This window comes from Convolutriloba macropyga, chromosome 2 (assembly GCF_964194025.1).
Source record: "Convolutriloba macropyga chromosome 2, txConMacr16.3, whole genome shotgun sequence".
In the NCBI taxonomy this organism is placed as follows: domain Eukaryota; kingdom Metazoa; phylum Xenacoelomorpha; order Acoela; family Convolutidae; genus Convolutriloba; species Convolutriloba macropyga.
The window spans coordinates 42,426,056-42,448,276 of record NC_134469.1 but is presented as its reverse complement, the minus strand read 5'-3'; the positions used below and the strand labels follow the sequence as shown (position 1 = coordinate 42,448,276).

Sequence of the window (22,221 nt, the reverse complement as noted above, 5' to 3'; positions counted from 1 at the left end):
AAGAATAATATTAATTGTACTAATGGACGGGGGTTTTAATGATACCACTCTTAACTCTGTACGATTAACATACCGATCTTCCAAAATTGACAGGACAAAAACCAAGTTTAGCATACAGTTCCTTCGCAAGTAATTTGAGTCGGATCAATTTTGGTAGCAAATGTCTCCTGGGAATGAAAAATTGTAGCAGTGTTGTTTCAATATATTTTTTTGATCAGATCGCTAATATTGACTTTTCCGTTATATTCGTACCCCGGTACTCATTACCCAAATTGACCCAGCAAATTGGACCTATTGTGGATTTGCAGAGTCTTGGCCAAGACTTGGATTTAGAATTGCCAAGTCTTAAATCAGACTTGGATTTAGACTTGGCAGGTTTTAAATCAGACTTGAATTTAGACTGCCTAGTGTAAACATTGACATGATCATAGCTCTGAATGAGAAATGAAATGAGCCTTGTCCCGTACTGAAGTTGACTTTGCGTTAGGTACGGTTCCATTTTGGTCTCATGCGGTGAGCAATTGAAAAGATTTTGTTTTGTCATCTAGTTTAATGGCCTCCGCGGAATAAGCAAGCTACCGTAACTAAAATTATGAAAAGTTGGTTTTGGTTATTTAAAACTGCAAACCCCGTGTGCGACCCAAGACGGTATGATAATAGGGCAACGTCTATAAAGCATCGGGTTTAGTAATAGTTTAGTAATCTTTGCTCTAATAATGGATATAGTAACATAGAATGAGCACATTGTAGGCTTGTTTAAGGTGTCAGCATTCGTGCAAGTGGCCCTACAAAAACTACCTTCCCTTCTACTTCCAGGGGGTGTTCGATCGCAAGGGACAATGTACAGTGTGTGATCAAAAGTGTCCCAGACAACAACACGTTATTGAACCCAAACTCTATCAAGTAAAACAAGTTTACGCTTAATTTTAAGAATAGACATCAACATTCGTCTATAATAAAAAGCATCCAAAGTCAGGCTTCAGATTGATAATAGTTCAGGTCATTACCCCACAAGGCGTGCATTTTGTTTGAGTAAAATTGCTCGAATTAGTTTGTGGAGGATGGTGACAGAGCAAATCAGCGTTGAATCCGTCTAATTACGCACCGTTTTTACTGCATGGCAAGTATTCTTTTTTCATGTCCCAATTTACAATGGCTAGTCTTGAATTTTGATTAAAATTTATAGCATGAAAAATAATATGTTCAGCATAACTCGAGCCTACACGTCTTGCTTAATATACGACTCCAACTTCCACAAGGGCACTTATAACAGTTTATTGTTCCGACCCCACTTGTGGGGGGGGAGGAACTATATACTCAAATGGGTTTTTTTTGTTCCGTGAATTTTGGCCGACCGATATATTCATCGTAGAGAAATGTGCGTGGTATCATTAAAAAGCTCGTCCAGCGTAGAATTCGAAATTAAAAAGATTTTTTTGCATTTCGTTTTTTTCGTGGAGTTATCGAGGTTTAAAGTTTCATGTGAACACTGGATATTTGGTTCACTTTTGTTCACTTTTACCGTAATTTTCGTTCGAATTAACGTTTTTTCTACGAAAAATTTTATTCAACACTAGATTTCACGCCAAAAAGTAAGTCAATTTTAGGTTGTTAATAGACGAAAGGAGATAATAAAGACTAGTTCTAGTCTTAGAGGGAAGTTTAATATATAAAAAAAATTCGAACTAGGTTTGAGAGCTCTTTTTTTTAGAAAATTTTGCAATTTTTTTGTTTTTTCAAGTCACCTAGAGACTACTAGACACTTTTAATATCGAAGTTACGTTAATGACAAACCTCTTTTACGATCAAATGAAGCCCAATGAACAAAAAAATTGTTTCGAAGGGATCGCTCATGTTTTTTTTGGATTCGTATCTCAATTTTCGTAATTTCAAATGAAATTTTGATTTATTTTTTGTGGTTTTACTAACGCTTTATAATCCTATGGCATAAAATTTTTGACTAAAGGTGTAATATATTTGCTAATGAGCAATAAGTGAACCTATCTAGTGCTGTGAGTGGACAGCTAATGGCTGTTAAGACTTTGAAAATAAATTTTCGAAATTTTTTGTAAAATTAGTAAATCATAAACTTATTTTTGTGAGCTGTAAGTTCGTCTCAGTAAAACAGGATTGAACTCCTTCAACTCCTTCATGCCAGTGCAACATACGTTAATCTCATTGGCGGCTTTATCAAATAACTATTGGTTATACGTCTTTAATGCCACAAGATTTCAAATTTTTTAAAAAATTTTTTGGACATTTCGTTTTATTGGTCCATTTTGAAATCTTATCACGTCAACCTAATACTGATGGCTACATCTTCCTTTAGTGAAGACGTCCAAAAGATCATAGCTAAAACTTTCTGAGAAAAAAATATGGTTCAAATGGCTTCAACACTTTCTTCTCCCATTTTTCTAAAGAAATTTTTGTTTTTGCCTGTATTTGTTGTTTTTTATAGTAATAAGACATATTGTGATGTCTTATTGATAACCTAGGCATGATAAACATCTTTGTATTCACATAGTGGCATAGCTGAGCGTATTCATTGAATTCCTATGAAAGCTTTTGAGATTAATGGCTGTTAAGACTTTAAAAATATTTTTTTTTTTGAATTTTTTTTGAACATAAATCAATCTTAAGCTTATTTTCGTGGATTGTAAGTCAGTCTCGGTAATGACAGAACCGCTTTTTTTCTGCATCAACAACAATTTATCTAGTTAGCGGTTTTGTCTTCTAACTATTGGTTTTTTTTACTTCGGTGCACGAGTTTTCATAATTTTTATAATATTTGGAGTTTTTTTTAGTAATTTTGGTTCCCTTTGTAATCGTATTACATTATCCTAATATTGATAGCTCCCATTGGCTTAGTGAAGACGTTCTATGGATCGTTGAAAAAATTTTCAGAGAAAAAAGCTTATGGTTTAAATAGCTTCGACACCTTCTTCTCTCAATTTTCTACCGAACTTTTGGATTTTGCCTGTTTTTGTTGTTGTTTTCATAGTCAATGACTTGTTGTAATGTCTTATTGATAAATTTTGAATGACAAACATCCTTGTCGTCACATCATCTAGGTATAATTTAGAGTATTAAATGCCTTCCGTTGAAAGCTGTAGAATTGAATTTGATACTATGGGTTTTCTCAAAAATTTCGTTGTTTTGATGTATTCTTCTTTGCCATACGACTTATTGTGATGAGTTATTGATGTCACATGAATGAAACCTATGACTGCTATTTCATCGAGGCAGAATTTAGTGTGTTTAATTAACTGCGTTGAAAATAATTGAATTTAATGTCTTTGATACTAGGGCTTTTCTCAAAAACTTCGTGGTTTTAATATCTTTGTTTATTTTTGTTGTTTTTCAAGTCATTTTGTAACAAAAGAAACAATCACCTTGCTTATAAAAAACTAATTGAAAAGAGAAGAGTTTATACTGAAAAGTTCATTCTCTAATGGCTTTGAAACTTTTCTCGCTTAATTTTTGTGAGTTTGCGGTTTTTGCTTTTTTTTATTTTTAGGTAGCCGTAAAATCCTGATCGGTCTCATAAACTTTTAATGTTGCCTGTCATGTTGCCCATAAACCTGTAATGAATGATTTTACCCGAATCAGTCAGTTTAAAGCCAATAGTCTTAAAATTTATGATATTATACATCTTCAAAGATTTTTCAAACTTTTCAGTTTTTTTTGTTCTTTTCGTCAACTTATTCTCGTCATTGAGACGTCCACTCCATTTCCTTGAATTTCAAAAAACAACTTATCTACTAATATTATGTCGTAACTGATGTTTTATTTGGTGGACATTATGCGTTTTCATAAAAAATATTGTGAGTGGTGTATTTGTGTTTCATTTTTCTCTTCTTTTAGCTTATTCAGGTAATAACAGATCCCAATGATTTTCAAATTTGGCCAAAATGAAGGAACTTTTTTTCTCTTTTAGTATAATTTTAGCTGAATGAGTATAAATTTAAACTGAAATAAAAATAAATAAAATTCAGATAATAGCTGATGATTTTAATGGCTTCAATAATTTATGTTATTGTTCTTAATTGTTTGAGATTTTCTGCGTCTGTGTGTAAATTGTTCGTTTTTTTTGAGATTTTCTGCGTATTTAGTTTATTCCTATGGTTTAGTCTCAGCAAAGACAGGTCCCATTAGTTTCATATTGACTTTTTTGTAAATTTATCAAGAATTATTTTGTTAAAAATCTAAAGATTTTTTTAGACTTTTGAAATTATTTGGTTTAAGAAATGTTGATTGATCTTTGACTTTAACCTCATTTTTTTCTCTATGTCAACTTTTTTACCTAATCTCATTATGAAAAACATAAATCTGCTGTATAGTTAGCAAAAACTAAATTTGTGGAGTTAAGGTTTTATCTGATTGCATTTTGACGTTGTTACTAGGTGCTTTTAAAATTATATATTGGGTTTCTGCCGTGAAAATTTTGTTTTTGCATATTTTGTTGTTTGCTGTTTTTTCTCGTAGTCTTTTTATTGGTAGATCTCGTGAGCGCTGTAATGAGAAATGGCATTATGTAATTCAATTAGTATTTACGTTTTGTAACGTGTTTTTTAAAGTCAAACATCTATTTTTGTTATCTCTTCATTTGGTTTACAATTAATTCAAAAATGTAGATGAGCTCAGGTCGGAACATCATGTGTAAACGCACATTAACGAGCCGCCTTGTTCGCGTAGAAACTCGTAACTGTTAGCCTTATTTAATACCTAGTAACGTGCTATATAGCAACTCATAATTTGTAAGTGGGTGCGAGAACTGGGGAGAGAGAGAGACCCGGGTCAAATGTCCTCCCTAAAATCCTCCCATTTTGTTGTAAGAGTGGGGGGTAATTCTTCTATGGGGGTAAATAGTGTAAGAATGAGGGGGTAATTTATTCAGAGGGGGTAAAACGATGTAAGAGTTGGTATGCCAAGGGGGGTAAAATGGTGTAAGAGTGAGGGGGTAAAAGACAAATTAACCCCCACTCTTAAATGTTTTTGGTCTGTCAAGGGGGGTAAAACGATGTAAGAGTTCGGGGTAATGGAGAAATTACCCCCGAACTCTTACATCGTTTTACCCCCCTTGATAGACCAAAAAGATGTAAGAGTGGGGGTTAATTTGTCTTTTACCCACTCACTCTTACACAATTTTACCCCCCTTGGAAGCCTAATGCAGCCCAAAAAGATGTAAGAGTTTGGAGCTGCCTTTTCCTAAAAAATCTTCCCATTGCAGCCCCACTCTTACGTCATTTTGGGCGGAAAAATTGAACCCGAGGAGAGAGACAGATCCAAAGTTTTGCTTCAGATGATATCAGAGGCTGAGTTGGTATCCCTGGATGATCTCTACAGCAGGTACAGGGAGACAAATGAAGAACAGATGGACAAGGAGAAGCTACTGGAGAGAATGAAGGAAGCATATGTGGAGATGGAGGAACAACTCAGTTACGTCATCATCAGAGGCACCAGAGTCTATCGCAACCTCGATCTCCTGGCAATGCGCAACTCCAACATCTCTAACGTCGACTATATACGACACCTCATTGCCATCGAGATGAAAAGTTGGAATTTTCAAATATGAAATTAGTTCAACATTGACTATATGGATTGCGTATCAAACATAGCTCCTACACCACATGATTGTTTCCTACCCACAAAGAACGCTTTACTGGTTTCTTGTTCAGTCAGTTTTGGCTGATGAACGCTGAGTGGACTTTTAATTGAGAAAGTTGAGAGTGGTATCATTAGAGAGAGAGAGAGAGTCAAGCGTAGAATAGTTCAATTTTAGTTTTTTTTTCATTCTTTTTCTTCGGGGAATTAAGTAGGATTAAAACTTGCTTAGCTTTTATCTTATTCATCCACTTTTCAATGATTTCCTTTGAAATTTTTCAAAAAATTTTTTGAAATGTTTTCCGAACTGTTTCGTTTTTTTTAAAAAATTTAAAAAGGTGATAAAAGTTGCTGATTTGCTTAGCTTTGCAAAAGCACAGTTTAAAAATACATATCAACTGATTCTATTTATGCAAAAAAAATTGTTTTTCTTCATTCACTGTCTTGCACTGATTATATAATTTGCTCAAGTTTTATAATTTCCTGCTACAAGTGATTATCTTATTTACTTTATTCGAGGATACAGACTCGTTAATTCGAATGTTCAAGAACTTTTCGGTCAAATAGCGGAACTTGAATCAAGGAAAAATCCGCGTTATTTCGATTCACAAAACTGAAGAACAAACGATACATGAAGAAATTCCCGACAAACAGTAACGAATGTTTGCTAAATTATCTCGAAAATTCTGGAAAAACAATCAACTCTGCAAGACTTTTACCTCATGGACGCATTAAATTGAAAAAATGTAACACAAAATTGTAGGAAAAAAATAAAATCTGAAAAACTTTCGTTGATCCCAAAAAAATTAACAAAGTTCCGGGGGAAACGATTCGTAGTCTAAAAGTTTTAAACTCATACTTAAAGGACTCGTGCACGAGTACAAAAAGTTTTATTATTTAAATAATCGAATCCAAATTGGCCTCACAGTAAAAAAAATCACATTCATTTATAGTCGCTATCAGTACAAAAATTTACAGAACCGTCTAATTACAAAGATAAACTGATAATGGTTGGTTAATTTACACCTGAATCATGAATCATGTTTTTGCCCTTGCTGTATTTGGCAAGTATTAGTGCAGTTTTTGCACTTAACACTGTTCTCCTAGCCTGAGAACTTGAAATTGGTATCTACAGGGAAGATCATCGAGTTGGTTTATGATCATCACTCATTATCGGAAGGTCGAATTAATCACTCAAAAAATTGTTTTACGTAACCTGATAAACTTGTGGTATGAACAAATTTGAATGAACGATAAATTAGTGGCCACTATTCAAAAAAACGCTTCACCAACTTCTTGTAAAAAAAGTTTTGTTTATATCGAAGCTTTATCTTCAGACGCTGATCTTTGTTATATAAAACTTCCTCCCTCTTTTTGAATCAAGTTTGTAGTGATGGCTTCTCCAAATCTTTCTGGTTGTTTCTTATTTCTGCTTGAAGTTTTTGTTGCCCCCTGAAGGTTGTTCTCCTTCTGTTCCTTTAGTTTCTTCAGTGGAGGTGGGTGATGCCAATAATGATGCCCTTGTTTTTATTGTCACTATTGGTCTTTGATTGTGAGTCGGTAGATTGCTGATCAGTAGATCCAGTCCTGATGTCACCAAGGGACGGCCGTGCAATCTTGTTGTCACTAACAAGCATTGTCTTGTTTGAATTCTCTGGCTTGATGAATGAGGTGTTCATTCTTTTGCGTAGAATGAATGTAGCAGGAACTGTTTGTGATCTGTTCGTTGGTTTAAAAATAACTGGATCACATAGATGAATGGCGATGACTGCTGCAAGTCTCACTTTCCGTCCTTGCAGTCGTTCCACTGGAGTTTTGCGCCTCGTCTCGGATGTGTTTCTGTGTGTCATCAAAGCCCGCTGTAGGAAAGCGCCGAATGAGAAATTCAGATTTGGACTCCAGGCCTAAATAGCCAGTTTAAGTGTTTGGATCGCTCGCTCAGCAAGTCCATTTGCTCTTGGAGGTTATATGGGTGACCCCATCACTTCAATCCCCAATGATTTACATCTCAGTTTTAGGTCAGTGCTTAAAAACTCGGGAGCATTGTCTGATACAAGCTTTTTGGTATCTCAAATCTTGCAAAAATTTAACTCACGTACGTTAAGGCAGACCTATTGAGAGCTCCTTTTACAGCCTAAAACTATAAAGAGTTGGGGCTACTTATTTCTGCGCGAAGTAACTTTACCTAGATCTCTAAGACTAACCGACTCTACAATACAGCCCTCGAGTCAAGAGTATACAGATAGTGTATCTAAACTAACACACGGACTACAGCTAGTTGAAATATTGTTATATATAAAAGAATAGTGTCTTCTCAGTCTCTGATTGGCTGGAGGTATACATCCAGTATTTCTATTGCTATATCCATCAGAGGTTAAGAGTTTTAAGCCAGAATGTGTGAATGATAGCAGAAATATGTTGGATGTGTCATCCTCGTTGTTTAGTGGATTGACTAATTGTGTTGTTTTCAAAGTAGGGTAGTGACTTGTGCCGTTGTCTGAAGTCCTTCTTAGCAGAGAGCTGATTAATGTCGTCAGTGAGTAGTCCACCTCATGGAGGCATTAAATTTGAAAATTGTAACAAAAAATTGTATAAAAAAAATAAAATCTGAAAAACTTTTGTTGATCCCAAAAAGATGAACAAAGTTCCGGGGAAACGATTCTCATTCTAAAAGTTTTAAACTCATACTTAAAGGACTTGACAAAATTTTTGTCGTGGTCTTGTGCACGAGTAAAAAGAGTTTTATTATTTAAATAATCGAAACCAAACTGACCTCACAGTAAAAAAAATCACATTCATTTATGGTCGCTATCAGTACAAAAATTTACAGAACCGTCTAATTACATAGATAAACTGATAATGGTTAATTTATACCTGTATCATGAATCATGTTTTTCCCCTTGCTGTATGTGGCAAGTATTAGTGCAGTATTTGCACTTAACAATGTTCTCCTAGCCTGAGAACTTGTCATTGGTATCTACAGGGAAGATCATCTAGTTGGTTTATGATCATCACTAATTATCGGAAAGTCGAATTAATCACTCAAAATATTGGTTTACTTAACCTGATAAACTTGTGTTATGAACAAATTGAAAGCAACGATTGATTAGTGGCCAATATTCAAAAAAATGCTTCACCAACTTCTTGTAAAAAAAAGTTTTGTTTATATCGAAGCTTTATCTTCAGACGCTGATCTTTGTTATATAAAACTTCCTCCCTCTTTTTGAAGCAGGTTTGTAGTTATGGCTTCTCCAAATCTTTCTGGTTGTTTTTTTCTGCTTGAAGTTTTCGTTGCCCCCTGAAGGTTGTTCTCCTTCTGTTCCTGAAGTTTCTTCAGTGGAGGTGGGTGATGCCAATAATGATGCCCTTGTATTTATTGTCACCATTGGTCTCTGATTGTGAGTCGGTAGATTTCTGATCAAAAGATCCAGTCCTGATGTCATCAAGTGACGGCCGAGCAATCTGGTTGTCACTAACATGCATTGTCGCGTTTGAATTCTCTGGCTTGATGAATGAGGTGTTCATTTTTTTGCGTAGAATGAAGGTAGCTGGAACTGTTTGTGATCCGTTCGTTGGTTTAATTGATAAACGGCAATGAGTGCTGCAAGTCTCACTTTCCGTCCATACAGTCGTTCTACTGGAGTTTTGCGCCTCCTCTCGGATGTGTTTCTGTGTGTCATCAAAGCCCGCTGTAGGAAAGCGCCAAATGAGACATTCAAATTTGGACTCCAGGCCTAAATAGCCAGATTCAGTGTTTGAATCGCTCGCTCAGCAAGTCCATTTGCTCTTGGAAGCTATATGGGTGACCGCAACACTTCAATCCCCAGTGATTTACACCTCTGTTTTAGGTCAGTGCTTACAAACTCGGGAGCATTGTCTGATAAGCTTTTTGGTATCTCAAATCTTGCAAAGATTTAACTCAAGTACGTTAAGGCAGACCTATTGAGAGCTCTTTTTACAGCCTAAAATTATAAAGAGTTGGGGCTACTTATTTCTGCGCGAAGTAAGTTTACCTAAATCTCTAAGACTAACCGACTCTACAATACAGCACTCGAGTCAAGAGTATACAGATAGTGTATCTAAACTAACACACGGACTACAGCTAGTTGAAATATTGTTATATATAAAAGAATAGTGTCTTCTCAGTCTCTGATTGGCTGGAGGTATACATCCAGTATTTCTATTGCTATATCCATCAGAGGTTGAGAGTTTTAAGCCAGAATTTGTGAATGGTAGCAGAAATATGTTGGATTTGTCATCCTCGTTGTTTAGTGGATTGACTAATTGTGTTGTGTTCAAAGTAGGGCAGTGACTTGTGCCGTTGTCTGAAGTCCTTCTCAGCAGAGAGCTGATTAATGTCGTCAGTGAGTAGTCCACCTCATGGAGGCATTAAATTTGAAAAATGTAACAAAAAATTGTATAAAAAAAAAATCAGAAAAATTTTTGTTGATCCCAAAAAGAAGAACAAAGTTCCGGGGAAACGATTCTCATTCTAAAAGTTTTAAACTCATACTTAAAGGACTTGACAAAATTTTTGTCGCGGTCTCGTGCACGAGTAAAAAGAGTTTTATTATTTAAATAATCGAAACCAAACTGACCTCACAGTAAAAAAAATCACATTCATTTATGGTCGCTATCAGTACAAAAATTTACAGAACCGTCTAATTACATAGATAAACTGATAATGGTTAATTTATACCTGTATCATGAATCATGTTTTTCCCCTTGCTGTATGTGGCAAGTATTAATGCAGTTTTTGCACTTAACACTGTTCTCCTAGCCTGAGAACTTGTCATTGGTATCTACAGGGAAGATCATCTAGTTGGTTTATGATCATCACTCATTATCGGAAAGTCGAATTAATCACTCAAAATATTGGTTTACTTAACCTGATAAACTTGTGTTATGAACAAATTTAAAGCAACGATTAATTAGCGGCCAATGTTCAAAAAAATGCTTCACCAACTTCTTGTAAAAAAGTTTCGTTTATATCGAAGCTTTATCTTCAGACGCTGATCTTTGTTATATAAAACTTCCTCCCTCTTTTTGAAGCAAGTTTGTAGTTATGGCTTCTCCAAATCTTTCTGGTTGTTTTTTTTCTGCTTGAAGTTTTGTTGCCCCCTGAAGGTTGTTCTCCTTCTGTTACTGAAGTTTCTTCAGTGGAGGTGGGTGATGCCAATAATGATGCCCTTGTATTTATTGTCACCATTGGTCTCTGATTGTGAGTCGGTAGATTGCTGATCAAAAGATCCAGTCCTTATGTCATCAAGTGACGGCCGAGCAATCTGGTTGTCACTAACAAGCATTGTCGCGTTTGAATTCTCTGGCTTGATGAATGAGGTGTTCATTTTTTTGCGTAGAATGAAGGTAGCTGGAATTGTTTGCGATCCGTTCGTTGGTTTAATTGATAAACGGCAATGAGTGCTGCAAGTCTCACTTTCAGTCCATGCAGTCGTTCCACTGGAGTTTTGCGCCTCCTCTCGGATGTGTTTCTGTGTGTCATCAAAGCCCGCTGTAGGAAAGCGCCAAATGAGACATTCAAATTTGGACTCCAGGCCTAAATAGCCAGATTCAGTGTTTGAATCGCTCGCTCAGCAAGTCCATTTGCTCTTGGAAGCTAAATGGGTGACCGCAACACTTCAACCCCCAGTGATTTACACCTCTGTTTTAGGTCAGTGCTTACAAACTCGGGAGCATTGTCTGATAAGCTTTTTGGTATCTCAAATCTTGCAAAGATTTAACTCAAATACGTTAAGGCAGACCTATTGAGAGCTCTTTTTACAGCCTAAAGTTATAAAGAGTTGGGGCTACTTATTTCTGCGCGAAGTAAGTTTACCTAAATCTCTAAGACTAACCGACTCTACAATACAGCACTCGAGTCAAGAGTATACAGATAGTATATCTAAACTAACACACGGACTAGAGCTAGTTGAAATATTGTTATTAAAAAAAATAGTGTCTTCTCAGTCTCTGATTGGCTGGAGGTATACATCCAGTATTTCTATTGCTATATCCATCAGAGGTTGAGAGTTTTAAGCCAGAATTTGTGAATGGTAGCAGAAATATGTTGGATTTGTCATCCTCGTTGTTTAGTGGCTTGACTAAATGTGTTGTTTTCAAAACAGGGTAGTGACTTGTGCCGTCATCAGAAGTCCTTCTCAGCAGAGTGCTGATTAGTGTCGTCTGTGAGTAGTCCACTTCCAAGTGTGTTATCAGTAAAGGTACCAGTTAAAGTGTGTGCTGCTGTGAGCTGATTTGACTCAACTTGTGCTTCTGTGAGCTGTATGATTTGTTGCTGTGAATTGTCTTGATACCTATCATTTGGAGAATAAGAACTGTACTGTGAGACCGTTCTTAAATTAGGTAGACAGTGAAAATTGAATATGAAAACTTCGAATTTTTTGAGTTAGAAAGGAAAGAAGTGGGAGAGATAGATTTTACACAGAGAAGGTAAGAAAGCTGAGAGAGTGAGAAGTTTGAAGTTAGTGTTTTAGTCAAAGGCAAAAAGAGAAAGAGAGATAACCAATTTGCAATCTTCTTCGTGAAGAAACAAAGTTCCCGAATCATATGTCGTTAAGTTAATTAGATTGGGGAATTGTTCTCAGACCGATCTAAGGATTAGGTACTAACTTATTTTTTGGTTAATTTACTTCCGTTAAAAGTCGTGGTGAATGGCCTGCAATTCCCTCTCTTTCATTTCTGGGTTGAGGGGTTTTTCGTGGTTCTGCTAGAGTAGCAGGTGGTAAGATAGTCAGGAGGTATGCTTTGTTAGCTCAGTGGAAGATCCTTGTTATCTTTCTCGGTGAAAGTAATTGCATTAGGAAGGAGAGGGTTGAAAGAACTACCCAAATTATCTCTTTTGTGTGGGAGAACTGGGCAAATACATTTTTAATGAATTTCAATTTATGGGGTATATACAGCATTGAGCTACATTGTGTTCGGCTTACTAAAGCAAGAGAAGCCAATTTTTGTGTTATAGTAGTGGTTTATAAATATATGTTCTAGAAGTACGATGTTCGTGAAGTCAAAATTTTCAACTGTGGTATAAAGACTCAATAGTCTTTTGTCGGCTCTTTTCGTAAACGGACATCTCTAGTAGTGTAGTTTTCCGAGTGTGTCTCGGGTAGTCCAGACGGATTACAAGAATGTGATGGGAGGGTTCATTATTTAGTGATTGTTAAATGATATGCCCGGGCTGTCTAGAATAAACGAGACGGACTTTGACTTTCTGAGAGTCGGTTGCTGAGGGTAAAGTCGTAATAGGGAGTTATGGGAGAAGTAACGCTCAATCTTTTCTTGAACGAACGAATCTTTTGGATATTACAAGACAATATTACTTCGATTGCGAGTTGTTTTTTCCCCTGAAGAGTCCTCTAATTTATATGTTAACGTTGTGGGGATAGCAGATGGTTTACAGGGGCCAATTGTCTGTGATTGAATCTTTTTTGAAATTCCAATTTAAGGAGCTTTAGTTACAATTAAAACATAAGTGTTATTCTTTAGTTGTTGGGCCGTTCCAAAACTCAAGTTACAAACAAGTTCTTAAATGCTTTTTTTTGTGGTGGTGACCGAGATTATCAGTGTGTGTGTGTGTGTGTGTGTGTGTGTGTGTGGGTTTTAGAAAAGAATTGCGTAGAGAATAGTGAGATAGATTACAATTCCCAAAACTATCTGTAGCGGAAAATAGATTAAACGTATTTGCTTTTTTGGTTTTATGCCGGACATAAGTTCATATGCTGAGAGATTCATATTTGTTATTACATGTAAACTGAAATCAAAGGGGAAACATTTTACTTTTGGTGATCATGTGTCATACAGTCTGAAATTGTACGAAGAATTGTATTCAGTTGTCTACTTTCTATTAGTCCGTTTAACCAAGGTGCGTACGGTGTGCGTGGTTTCAATTGTAGGTTATTTATGCTGCAAAATTGTTCAAATTCGCCGTTAAATTTTTATTCTTATTGTCAGTTACTAAAATATCAGAGATTCCGAGTTTAACCATCCAATGGTCGAATAATGCATTTAATGCATTTGCTGCGTCATTTCAGGGAGAAAGAACAACATAGTGTGCAAAAATGTCTACTGTAACATAAATGTAGGAGTTTTCATCTGAGGACGAAGAAATTGACCTTTTGTGTCCGATGAACTACGACGATTGAAGTATGGTGGAACTTCTAAAAATGGATGTTCAGGAGCCATAAAGAGTTTGGGCATGCCTTTGTTCATTTGGCAATTCAAACAATCTTGTGTAAGTACTGCTATCCATTTTTGTATTTATGAATTATAATTATTTTCCGTTACTCTAGCATAAATCTTTTCACGACCAGGACGGCCGGAAGGATCGTGGGAGTGTGCGATATCGAAAACTGTTAAAAAAATGGAGAATAATGTTAAACTGATTTTTGGCGATTGTGTTTCTTGTATGTACAAGAAGAATTGATTAGTTTCGTTCACGCTTAGGTCTTGGAAGTGTCTATAGTTATGTAGAAGTCCCTCACTTGCTCAAATTCTTTAAAAAAGGATATTAAGGCGATTTTTGTATTATTTCCAAAAAAGGATTTGACGTAAAACAGGGTCTTGTTGTTGTGTTTCTCGGAAAAATATGTCAGTTATTTCCATTTGTTGACAGTAGAAAATTTTGTATATTTCTGGCGATTTAGGTATGAAATCATCCATTGCGGGGTGTGAACATTTTATGCTATTTTAAGTTCGGCTTAATTTGCATTTTGAGCTTCAAGTGTGAATGGTTCTGTTTCAATCGTGTTTAGTGTAACATCTGTGTGTTGTACTTTTGGATAGCAAACTAGATAAAGTTGATTTTGTTTTAACTGTTAGGTTTTGTGGTGGTGCACATGTTCTAAAGGTTGTTCTTTTGTTTTACACTCGTTGTGCAGGACAGGAAAGTAGAAGTTGTTTTCGAGTAGTACTTCAATATAGTTGTCTCTGATCTGGAGACATACTGGAAAGTGTGTTGATTGTACAGCATTGTCTGTAGTTACTGTGTTAATATATTCCTTTAATACAGCATAATGGCACTGTAAAGGTTGTTTTGCTGTCGTAAAGAATTTTATCGAATCAGGGACGTCTAATGTCCGTAGGCGATGTTGATTCCACTTTTTAGTAGGTCCGAAAGTGAAAAGTTCTTTCCTTCTGTCCAAACTATGTGTAACTTTGGAAAATTCGTTAGTATGAGTCGGAACCTGTAAACTCTGTGATTTGGTTTATTCTTTTGTGTGACCAAAAAAAAATTTTGCTTGTAGTCAGTATATGGAATAATAGAGTGCTGTCATCCTTAAATGAGAAATTCTTATTCCAAAAGTGCATTGATTATGGCAGAGCCTTGCCGAAAAATGGTTAAGAGTTTGAGTTCTGTGGTAGGAAACAAACAAGATTTCGCGGAAACTAGTTCCATTTTCCAAAATTGATTCTTTTGAGAGGGGCAGTTTCGATGCCATATGTTGAGGCGTGACATAGAATATCGGAAAGCTTTTCTGAGTTGAGAATTGCGAGACGTGCTGTTTTGTCTTTAATTTGTTCTTGACTCTATCAATCATTTGTTGCAGTTCTGGTGTCCATTTAAAGTCTACTGTGTGTCTAAGTTGAAGATAGATATGTCTCAAGATTACTTATAAATTGTACATATATTTGGAGATTAATAAAAAAAATCAAACGTAATTTTTTTATTTCTTTTTTGTTTTTAGGCGGTTGTAGCATTAAGAAGCCGTCTATTTTTGATTAAGTGGGTGTAGGTGAATATTTTGGATTTGGTGTCCTAAGAGTTTGACTGATTCCACGAAAAAAGAATTATCTGGAACCGCTTTAAGATTTTCGGTTTTGAGAATTTTGTGACATTTGTCTAATGATTGTAACATTGTGTCTGTTGTGGTATCTCGAAGAAAGACATCGTCAAGATTTGTGATGATCTTAGTCCGTCAAATTATTGGTTCAAACATAATACTCATAAAAGATGAGAAAGCGGTTGGGTCGATAGACATACCGTAAAACAATCGTTTAAAACAGTGTTGTTGTCCGGCAGTAACAAAATTTGTAAGCTCTTGTGAAAATTTATGTAACGGCATTTGGTTATATGCACTGTTCATGTCGGCTATTGAGAAAAACGGTCCTTCTATCCGTGTGAGTTTAATTTGTATGGGCTTTAAATTCGCATTCTTTTTGCTTGGTAAATTTTAAGCAATAGAGTTTCTTAAGTGTTACTGATGCACCGTGTGCAAGGTAATTGTGCAGTATAGGCATCTTTGAAATCAGTGAGTACATTTATGCGATATTTCGTGGTTTGTAGGTTCTATAAGTGAGATATCTTGCTGTGTTTATCCATTTAATCATTTTACAAGTGTTAGTGGGTGGTTTAAAAATGTTGAACAAGAATTTTAATAAAGCATTGAAAAATATATTCCAATTTATTTATGTCCATTATAGAAAAGAACATATCTTCTTTGCGTAGTGCTTCAAATGAGGAAAAAGGATTTACAAATTATAATTACATCTACAGATTTGCTTTTGCATTCGATTGCATTGAGTGAAGAAGTTAATATTCTATGCTCAAGTGGTTGGAAATATAATGTCTGATATCCGATGACGGGAAATAACCGTGAACAATATGGTGCTGATTTTGTAGAGGATTCAAAGATTTTTAAGAAATTTTGTTTGTAATTATATTTGATTTCTAGTGTTTCAGATGAACATTTTATAGATTTTACACATTTTTCTAGGAATGGTGTTCCTAAAATAATAAGTTTAGTATTCGAAACATGGAAGCTTAGTGAAAAGATTGTGTTCTGATAGGCTCTGTGTTCTGTTACGTTTCAGTGGACTGTAACGTCTCAGTGGACGTTTTACAGTTCCGTGTGACCGTAATTTAGAATTATTTGCTGCTGAGAGAACAAAAGTTGATGCTTGTAACTGTAATTTGTGATATTCTTTAATTTTATTCCAAGTATCGTTATTTTTTACGTTAAGTGTGGCCCCCGAGTCAACTAAGAAGTCAATTTCAAGATGTGGTGGTGAAATTGTTTTGGTTTGGTTGGGTGCCTGTTGTGTTAAGACTGTAAGTGGTAGTACCGAAATGTTACTTTTACATGAATGTATGCTTCTGCGATAGTGTTAAAATTTTCCTGACAGTTGAAATATTGATCTTGTAAATTTTGGATTGAGTTCTAAGAGTAAATGGTTAAATTGTTGTTCTAGAAGTTGTTCTTCTGAAACATTTTGCAATTCCGTTTGTTCAGTGTTAGACGTTGTGTCGTCTGTCTGTTCTTGGTCTGAAAAAGAATTAATGTAGGTTCGTAATTTTGAAAGGCGGCTGCGTGAAAATGGTTGTTGTGAACGATTTCCATCTCTATTGTAATTAGGTGATTGTGCTCGAGAATTACTAGAGTAATTTTTGTTATTGTTTTAGTTTGGTTTTTTCTGGAAATTTTGTGGTCTCGGGTACGGTGAACCCGTTCTACATGGGGGTTTAAATCTACTGTTTCCATAGTATGTTTTGGAATTTAAAAATGAAGGTTTATAAGAGCTTACATGCCGAGAAGTAACTCGGTTTTCATTACCAGGGAAATAGTAGTGATTCACCAGTGATTTTATTTGATGTAACTTGTTTATTTGGAAGATTTTGGTTTATTTCATCGCTTTATTAAAGGTTTGCATTTGGATGTCTGGCTTTTCAAGTGATTTCATGTACCTCTTTACGGGGTGGGTGAAAATACTGTGTCCTAATTGTGAACATTTATTACAAAATTTAAGGAAGAGTGGTTTCCGTTTAAAATTTGGAATATTTGTGTACTTGTGTTGTATTACATTGATTCCATATGCAATATCTTGTTCCATAGTGCTTACATCAATTACGCTGAGATTATCTATGTTCATAGATGTATTATTTATGCTTGATGAAAGAGTGGAATTGGTGCTCTTATTTTGTGTCTTTTAGTGTGCGTTCTAGTGATGTCTTTTTGAAGTATTATCTCAACTAACTGTGCAATTGGAAGCTTTGGTTCCAATGCTGTTGACCTATGATTAGCAATTTTTTAAAGTTATTCTAGCTAACAGTGAAAATAGTGCTTTGACAGGTGTGTCATTCATTTGTGCATTTCTCATATCTTGAGGGCTATTAACGTATGCTATTCTAGCCATTTGTACTTTTCTAAGTGCTTATGTGCTTATCTGCTCTCCTGAACCACGTGTTATGATTTTTAGAAATAGTTCGCTCATTTTTGCATGTGTTGGTTATCAAAATTTTTTTGAAATTCTCAGCAAAACAATTGCCAGTTCTTTTTTTCTAGTGGTAAATGTGAAGACTATTTTTGTGCTGGGCCGATTAAAATTGTTTGTATCATAGAGATTCGTTTAAGAATCCAAGCATCATGATACGGTGAATTTACTAGTTTAGATCCTGGTCGCTACCATTTTGGCTGTGATAGCATTTAGTGAAAATTGTATTGTAACTAGAGTCAGTACCATAAATCGGTTTTAAAGACTGCTGCGTGGGTATGAGCTTCCTGAATAAGAGTATATCATTTGTGTATTTCCTTTAACAACTGGTGAAGGTGCTTGTGTAGACGCTGCTTGCAAGTAGTACGGGGTTGAAGCGTTTGTTGTCTATTGAGTACTTTGTGAATTAAATGGCCTGACAAAATTTACTATTTATTTGGGAGTTAAATGAATATTCTGATTGTTGGTTAAAGATGGTTGAGTCAATGTGTTTAAAATAACAGGATCAGTGTTAAAATGCTCTGTATTTTCTCTTTAAAGCGTGGTAGGATGTATTTTTAAAAGAAAATATTGGAAGGGTTTTGTTAAGCGGATCGGATTTTTCTGTCAATTCGGTTGAATTTACAGGTCGTCTTTTTCTATGGTATTCTTTATTATTTGTATTTTTAGTGGTATCATTATTTACCTCGTTTTTTTTGTTGTTATTATCATTTTCAAGATCAATTAGTGGAAGAGTGTGTACAGTTTGAGATGAAAGAAGTCTTCCGTCATCTAGTAGTGTGGAATTAAAGTCTGTTTCTGTAGTTTCATTTAAATGGGAGTCCGTCGTTCGTGAATGAACTATAGTGTCCTTGTTTTCTTTTGGTAATTCTTCGAGCGATGTGCTTGTGTTTTCAGTAAAATTTGCAGATGTAAATGGTTAGTTTTTGGCATTATTAATTTTAATTTCGATTTTTTCGTGATCATTTTTTAGTTTTTGCATAATTTCAAACGGTACTTGTGTAATAATTATAAATTTTTCTGGAAACCAATTTGTGTCATAAATGTAGTGTAGTGTTTCTGGTAGTTAATTCATTAATTGGGGGTATGTCCTTGCTATGAGTTTTGTAGCTGAAATAATGTGTCTCACTAAACTTTATATCTTCATTTCCGGGAGTCTAATTTCTCTTTTTCTGGTAAACCTGCATCTCTTGCAAAACTTAGGTACGTTTTTATAGGGTGAGCAAAATCTTCATTTTCTTGTCTAGCAATAATATTTTTGCTTTCATTTCTGGATTATTAAGCAGCTGTACTTAGTTTTGACGTTAGGCGTTTTAGAGGTTCAAACGACGATATTCTGTTATTCGATATTAATGACGATAAATGCATCAGCCCTTTCAGAAGGTTGTAATTCTGTCCATACTCCATTAAGAAGTTCAAATAGTGTGTCTGATAGTGGACAGAATAAAGTGTCATAGATGTTTGAGGTATAGGTATCAGAAAGAGAGTCACAAATAAAAAGAATTGTGCCTTTCGTGAGTTGAGTTCCGCGGATCTCAGTTTAATATGAAAGAAAAGCTTTCCGAAAGTATTGTGAAGTTTTGATTGGAAATAGGAGAAGAGGTTGTTGCTCTACTGCAAAATAATGGTATTTGAGTTGTTTTGTTGTATTTAGGAGTAGGTTTAATTAATCTTGGTGTTGATAGTGTGTAATTTTAAATGGTAAGATTACATGTTGCGACCTTTGTTGTCAAACCACTTAAGGCACACCTATTGAGGGCTCCATTTACAGCCTTGATGTCGAAAGAGTTATGACCACTTTTTGTGCCAAGTAGGCTTACCAATATCTCTAATACTAGCCGACTCTGTAAAACACTGAAGATGAACTTTTATTAATACGGAGGTAATGCAATTCAGCATAGGAGTCAACACTATACACATGGTGTATCTAAATTAACAGACTGACTATAGCTAGTTGAGTTACAGCTATATATAAAAAAAATAGTGTCTTCTCAGGCTCTGATTGGCTGGGGGTTCAAATCCAGTATTTCTACTGATACAACATCCTCACTGTGTGTGAATTTTTATTTCCGATAACGCGCGCTTCTATCTAGCTGGATCCCGCTTCTACTATTACTAATATTTTTGTCTAGGTCCTTAAGTTAAAATATTCTGTATGAATTTTTTCCCAAACTTCTGCTTCTGGCCATGTTGATAGTTTTCCCCAGGTTAGGCCTGTTTCTTTTTAGCAATCCTTACTTTTGCTAAGATATCGAAGGACAGCTTAAATGAGGCCGGGTCTTCACGCTATTTTTCGGAGTGCTGTTTCAGTTGCATTTTCTTCTGGGTTGGTCTCAGGAGCTTTGGCTATCACCACATGTCTTAGTTTGGTTGGAATGAAAGGCACAATTTCTCGAAAGAAGATTCGGTTGTGGATAGTTAATGCGTCTCTTTGTTGATTGAAACCTTTCTCTGCTTCTGAACACTATCTCCAGTTTTTGCTTTTAATTCTGTTGATGGCATTTTTGAGGAGTCGATTCAATTCCAGTTAGGTTCTGATGTCTGACTCGATCACTAAGTGAGTTTGAGCAAAAAAAAATTTGTTTTGAAAGCACAGCAGACTTGATCATTGTCGTCGTCATTAAAATCTAGTCTGCTCAAAGCATTAGCGTAGGGAATCTGCTCTCCGCGTGTATATTTCAGTTTGAATTGAATCCCATCAGCGATGTTGCCCATATTGTGGTTCTTACTGATGCTATTTTAGATTTTTCCTTGGCTGGTACAAAGAGTTATTTTGGGAGGTTTGTGGTCAGTATGTAGAGTGATGCTTCTTCCAAACAGGAATTGTTTCAATCTGATGACAACCAAGACTACTGCAAGTGCCTTTCGCTCAATTTTTAAATAATTTTGTTAGTCTTGTGACAACTTCCTTGAGACACAGATCACGGGGTGTCCTTTCTTTGATGATCCCTGTCCAATTCGATTTGATAATAAGCTTCAGCTTCTGATATATCAATTTTGCCAAACTAAGAGGCCCCATGAAGATTATGGAGTATGTTCTCCATGCCTGGGGTTGGATAACCCTTGTCCATAAACTTGCCATTAATGTCAACTTTCATGTCCACGCATAGTCTTAGAGCTCAATTTTTCTTCCGCTCCCAAACTAGTGGGGAAGCATTTGTCACCCCAACAGGTTGCACTGGCTCAGGTGCGACCGATTGCCCTGTCGCAAAATCGTCTCCGTTTTTTGACACAGTCTTGTAGAGGTAGAGGTATCTTTCTAGCCTAGCGGAACATCGACTGTGATCCAGTTTTAAGTTTCACATGCGCTTTGTATCCCTCGACTGCCGTTAGTTTTTCATCACACACTGTGTTGATGCTTTTTTGGGGTAGAGTGTCCCTCACATGTAATCCAAATTCTGTTTCGGATTGTACAACTGCAATATGTTGTCGCCTATGCTTTCTTCTGTTCTACTCAATATCACATGTTAATGATCCCAGAAGCTTCAATTGATGACCCTCATAGGCCTAAAGACGTCTGAATTTCCCCATTTAACTTGGGTTTACCAAGCTCAGTTAGGACAAATGACGATATCACAGTGTTATCAGCATTAGTATCAATCTGCATTTTTATTTTATGCTTTTACTGTAATGTACTCCCATGTCGCTGACAGGCTAAACACTTATTTCCGTGTATAGTACATTCCCATCTTTACTACTGAAGATTTTTGAACGGACCTTTCTGGGAGAAAGAACAACATAGTGTGCAAAAATGTCTACTGTAACATAGATGTAGGAGTTTTCATCTGAAGACGAAGAAATTGACTTTTTGTGTCCGATGAATTACGACGATTGAAGTATGGTGGAACTTATAAAAATGGATGTTCAGGAGCCATAAAGAGTTTGGGCATGCCTTTGTTCATTTGGCAATTCAAACAATCTTGTGTAAGTACTGCTATCCATGTTTTTATTTATGAATTATAATTATTTTCCGTTACTCTAGCATAAATCTTTTCACGACCAGGTTGGCCGGAAGGATCGTGGGAGTGTGCGATATGGAAAACGGTTTAAAAAAAAGGAGAATAATGTTAAACTGATTTTTGGCGATTGTGTTTCTTGTATGTACAAGAAGAATTGATTAGTTTCGTTCACGCTTAGGTCTTGGAAGTGTCTATAGTTATGTAGAAGTCCCTCACTTGCTCAAATTGTTTAAAAAAGGATATTAGGGCGATTTTTGTATTATTTCCAAAAAAGGATTTGGCGTAAAACAGGGTCTTGTTGTTGTGTTTCTCGGAAAAATATGTCAGTTATATCCATTTGTTGACCCTAGAAAATTTTGTATATTTCTGGCAATTTAGGTATGAAATCAACCATTGCGGGGTCTGAACATTTTATGCTATTTTAAGTTCCGCT

General features: G+C 35.7%; 1 protein-coding gene across 3 annotated transcripts in view; it reads left to right on the top strand.

Moving 5' to 3' along the window:
* The window catches only part of LOC142335283 (uncharacterized), a 53,821-nt gene that overhangs the window by 20,823 nt on the left and 10,777 nt on the right, over nucleotides 1-22,221 (top strand). For all 3 annotated transcript variants that reach the window (XM_075383717.1, XM_075383716.1, XM_075383718.1), the window contains exons 6-7: nucleotides 762-903; nucleotides 5,303-5,555. In XM_075383717.1, the coding sequence (XP_075239832.1) occupies nucleotides 762-903; nucleotides 5,303-5,555 (395 nt within the window). The remainder of the gene's footprint in view (nucleotides 1-761; nucleotides 904-5,302; nucleotides 5,556-22,221) is intronic.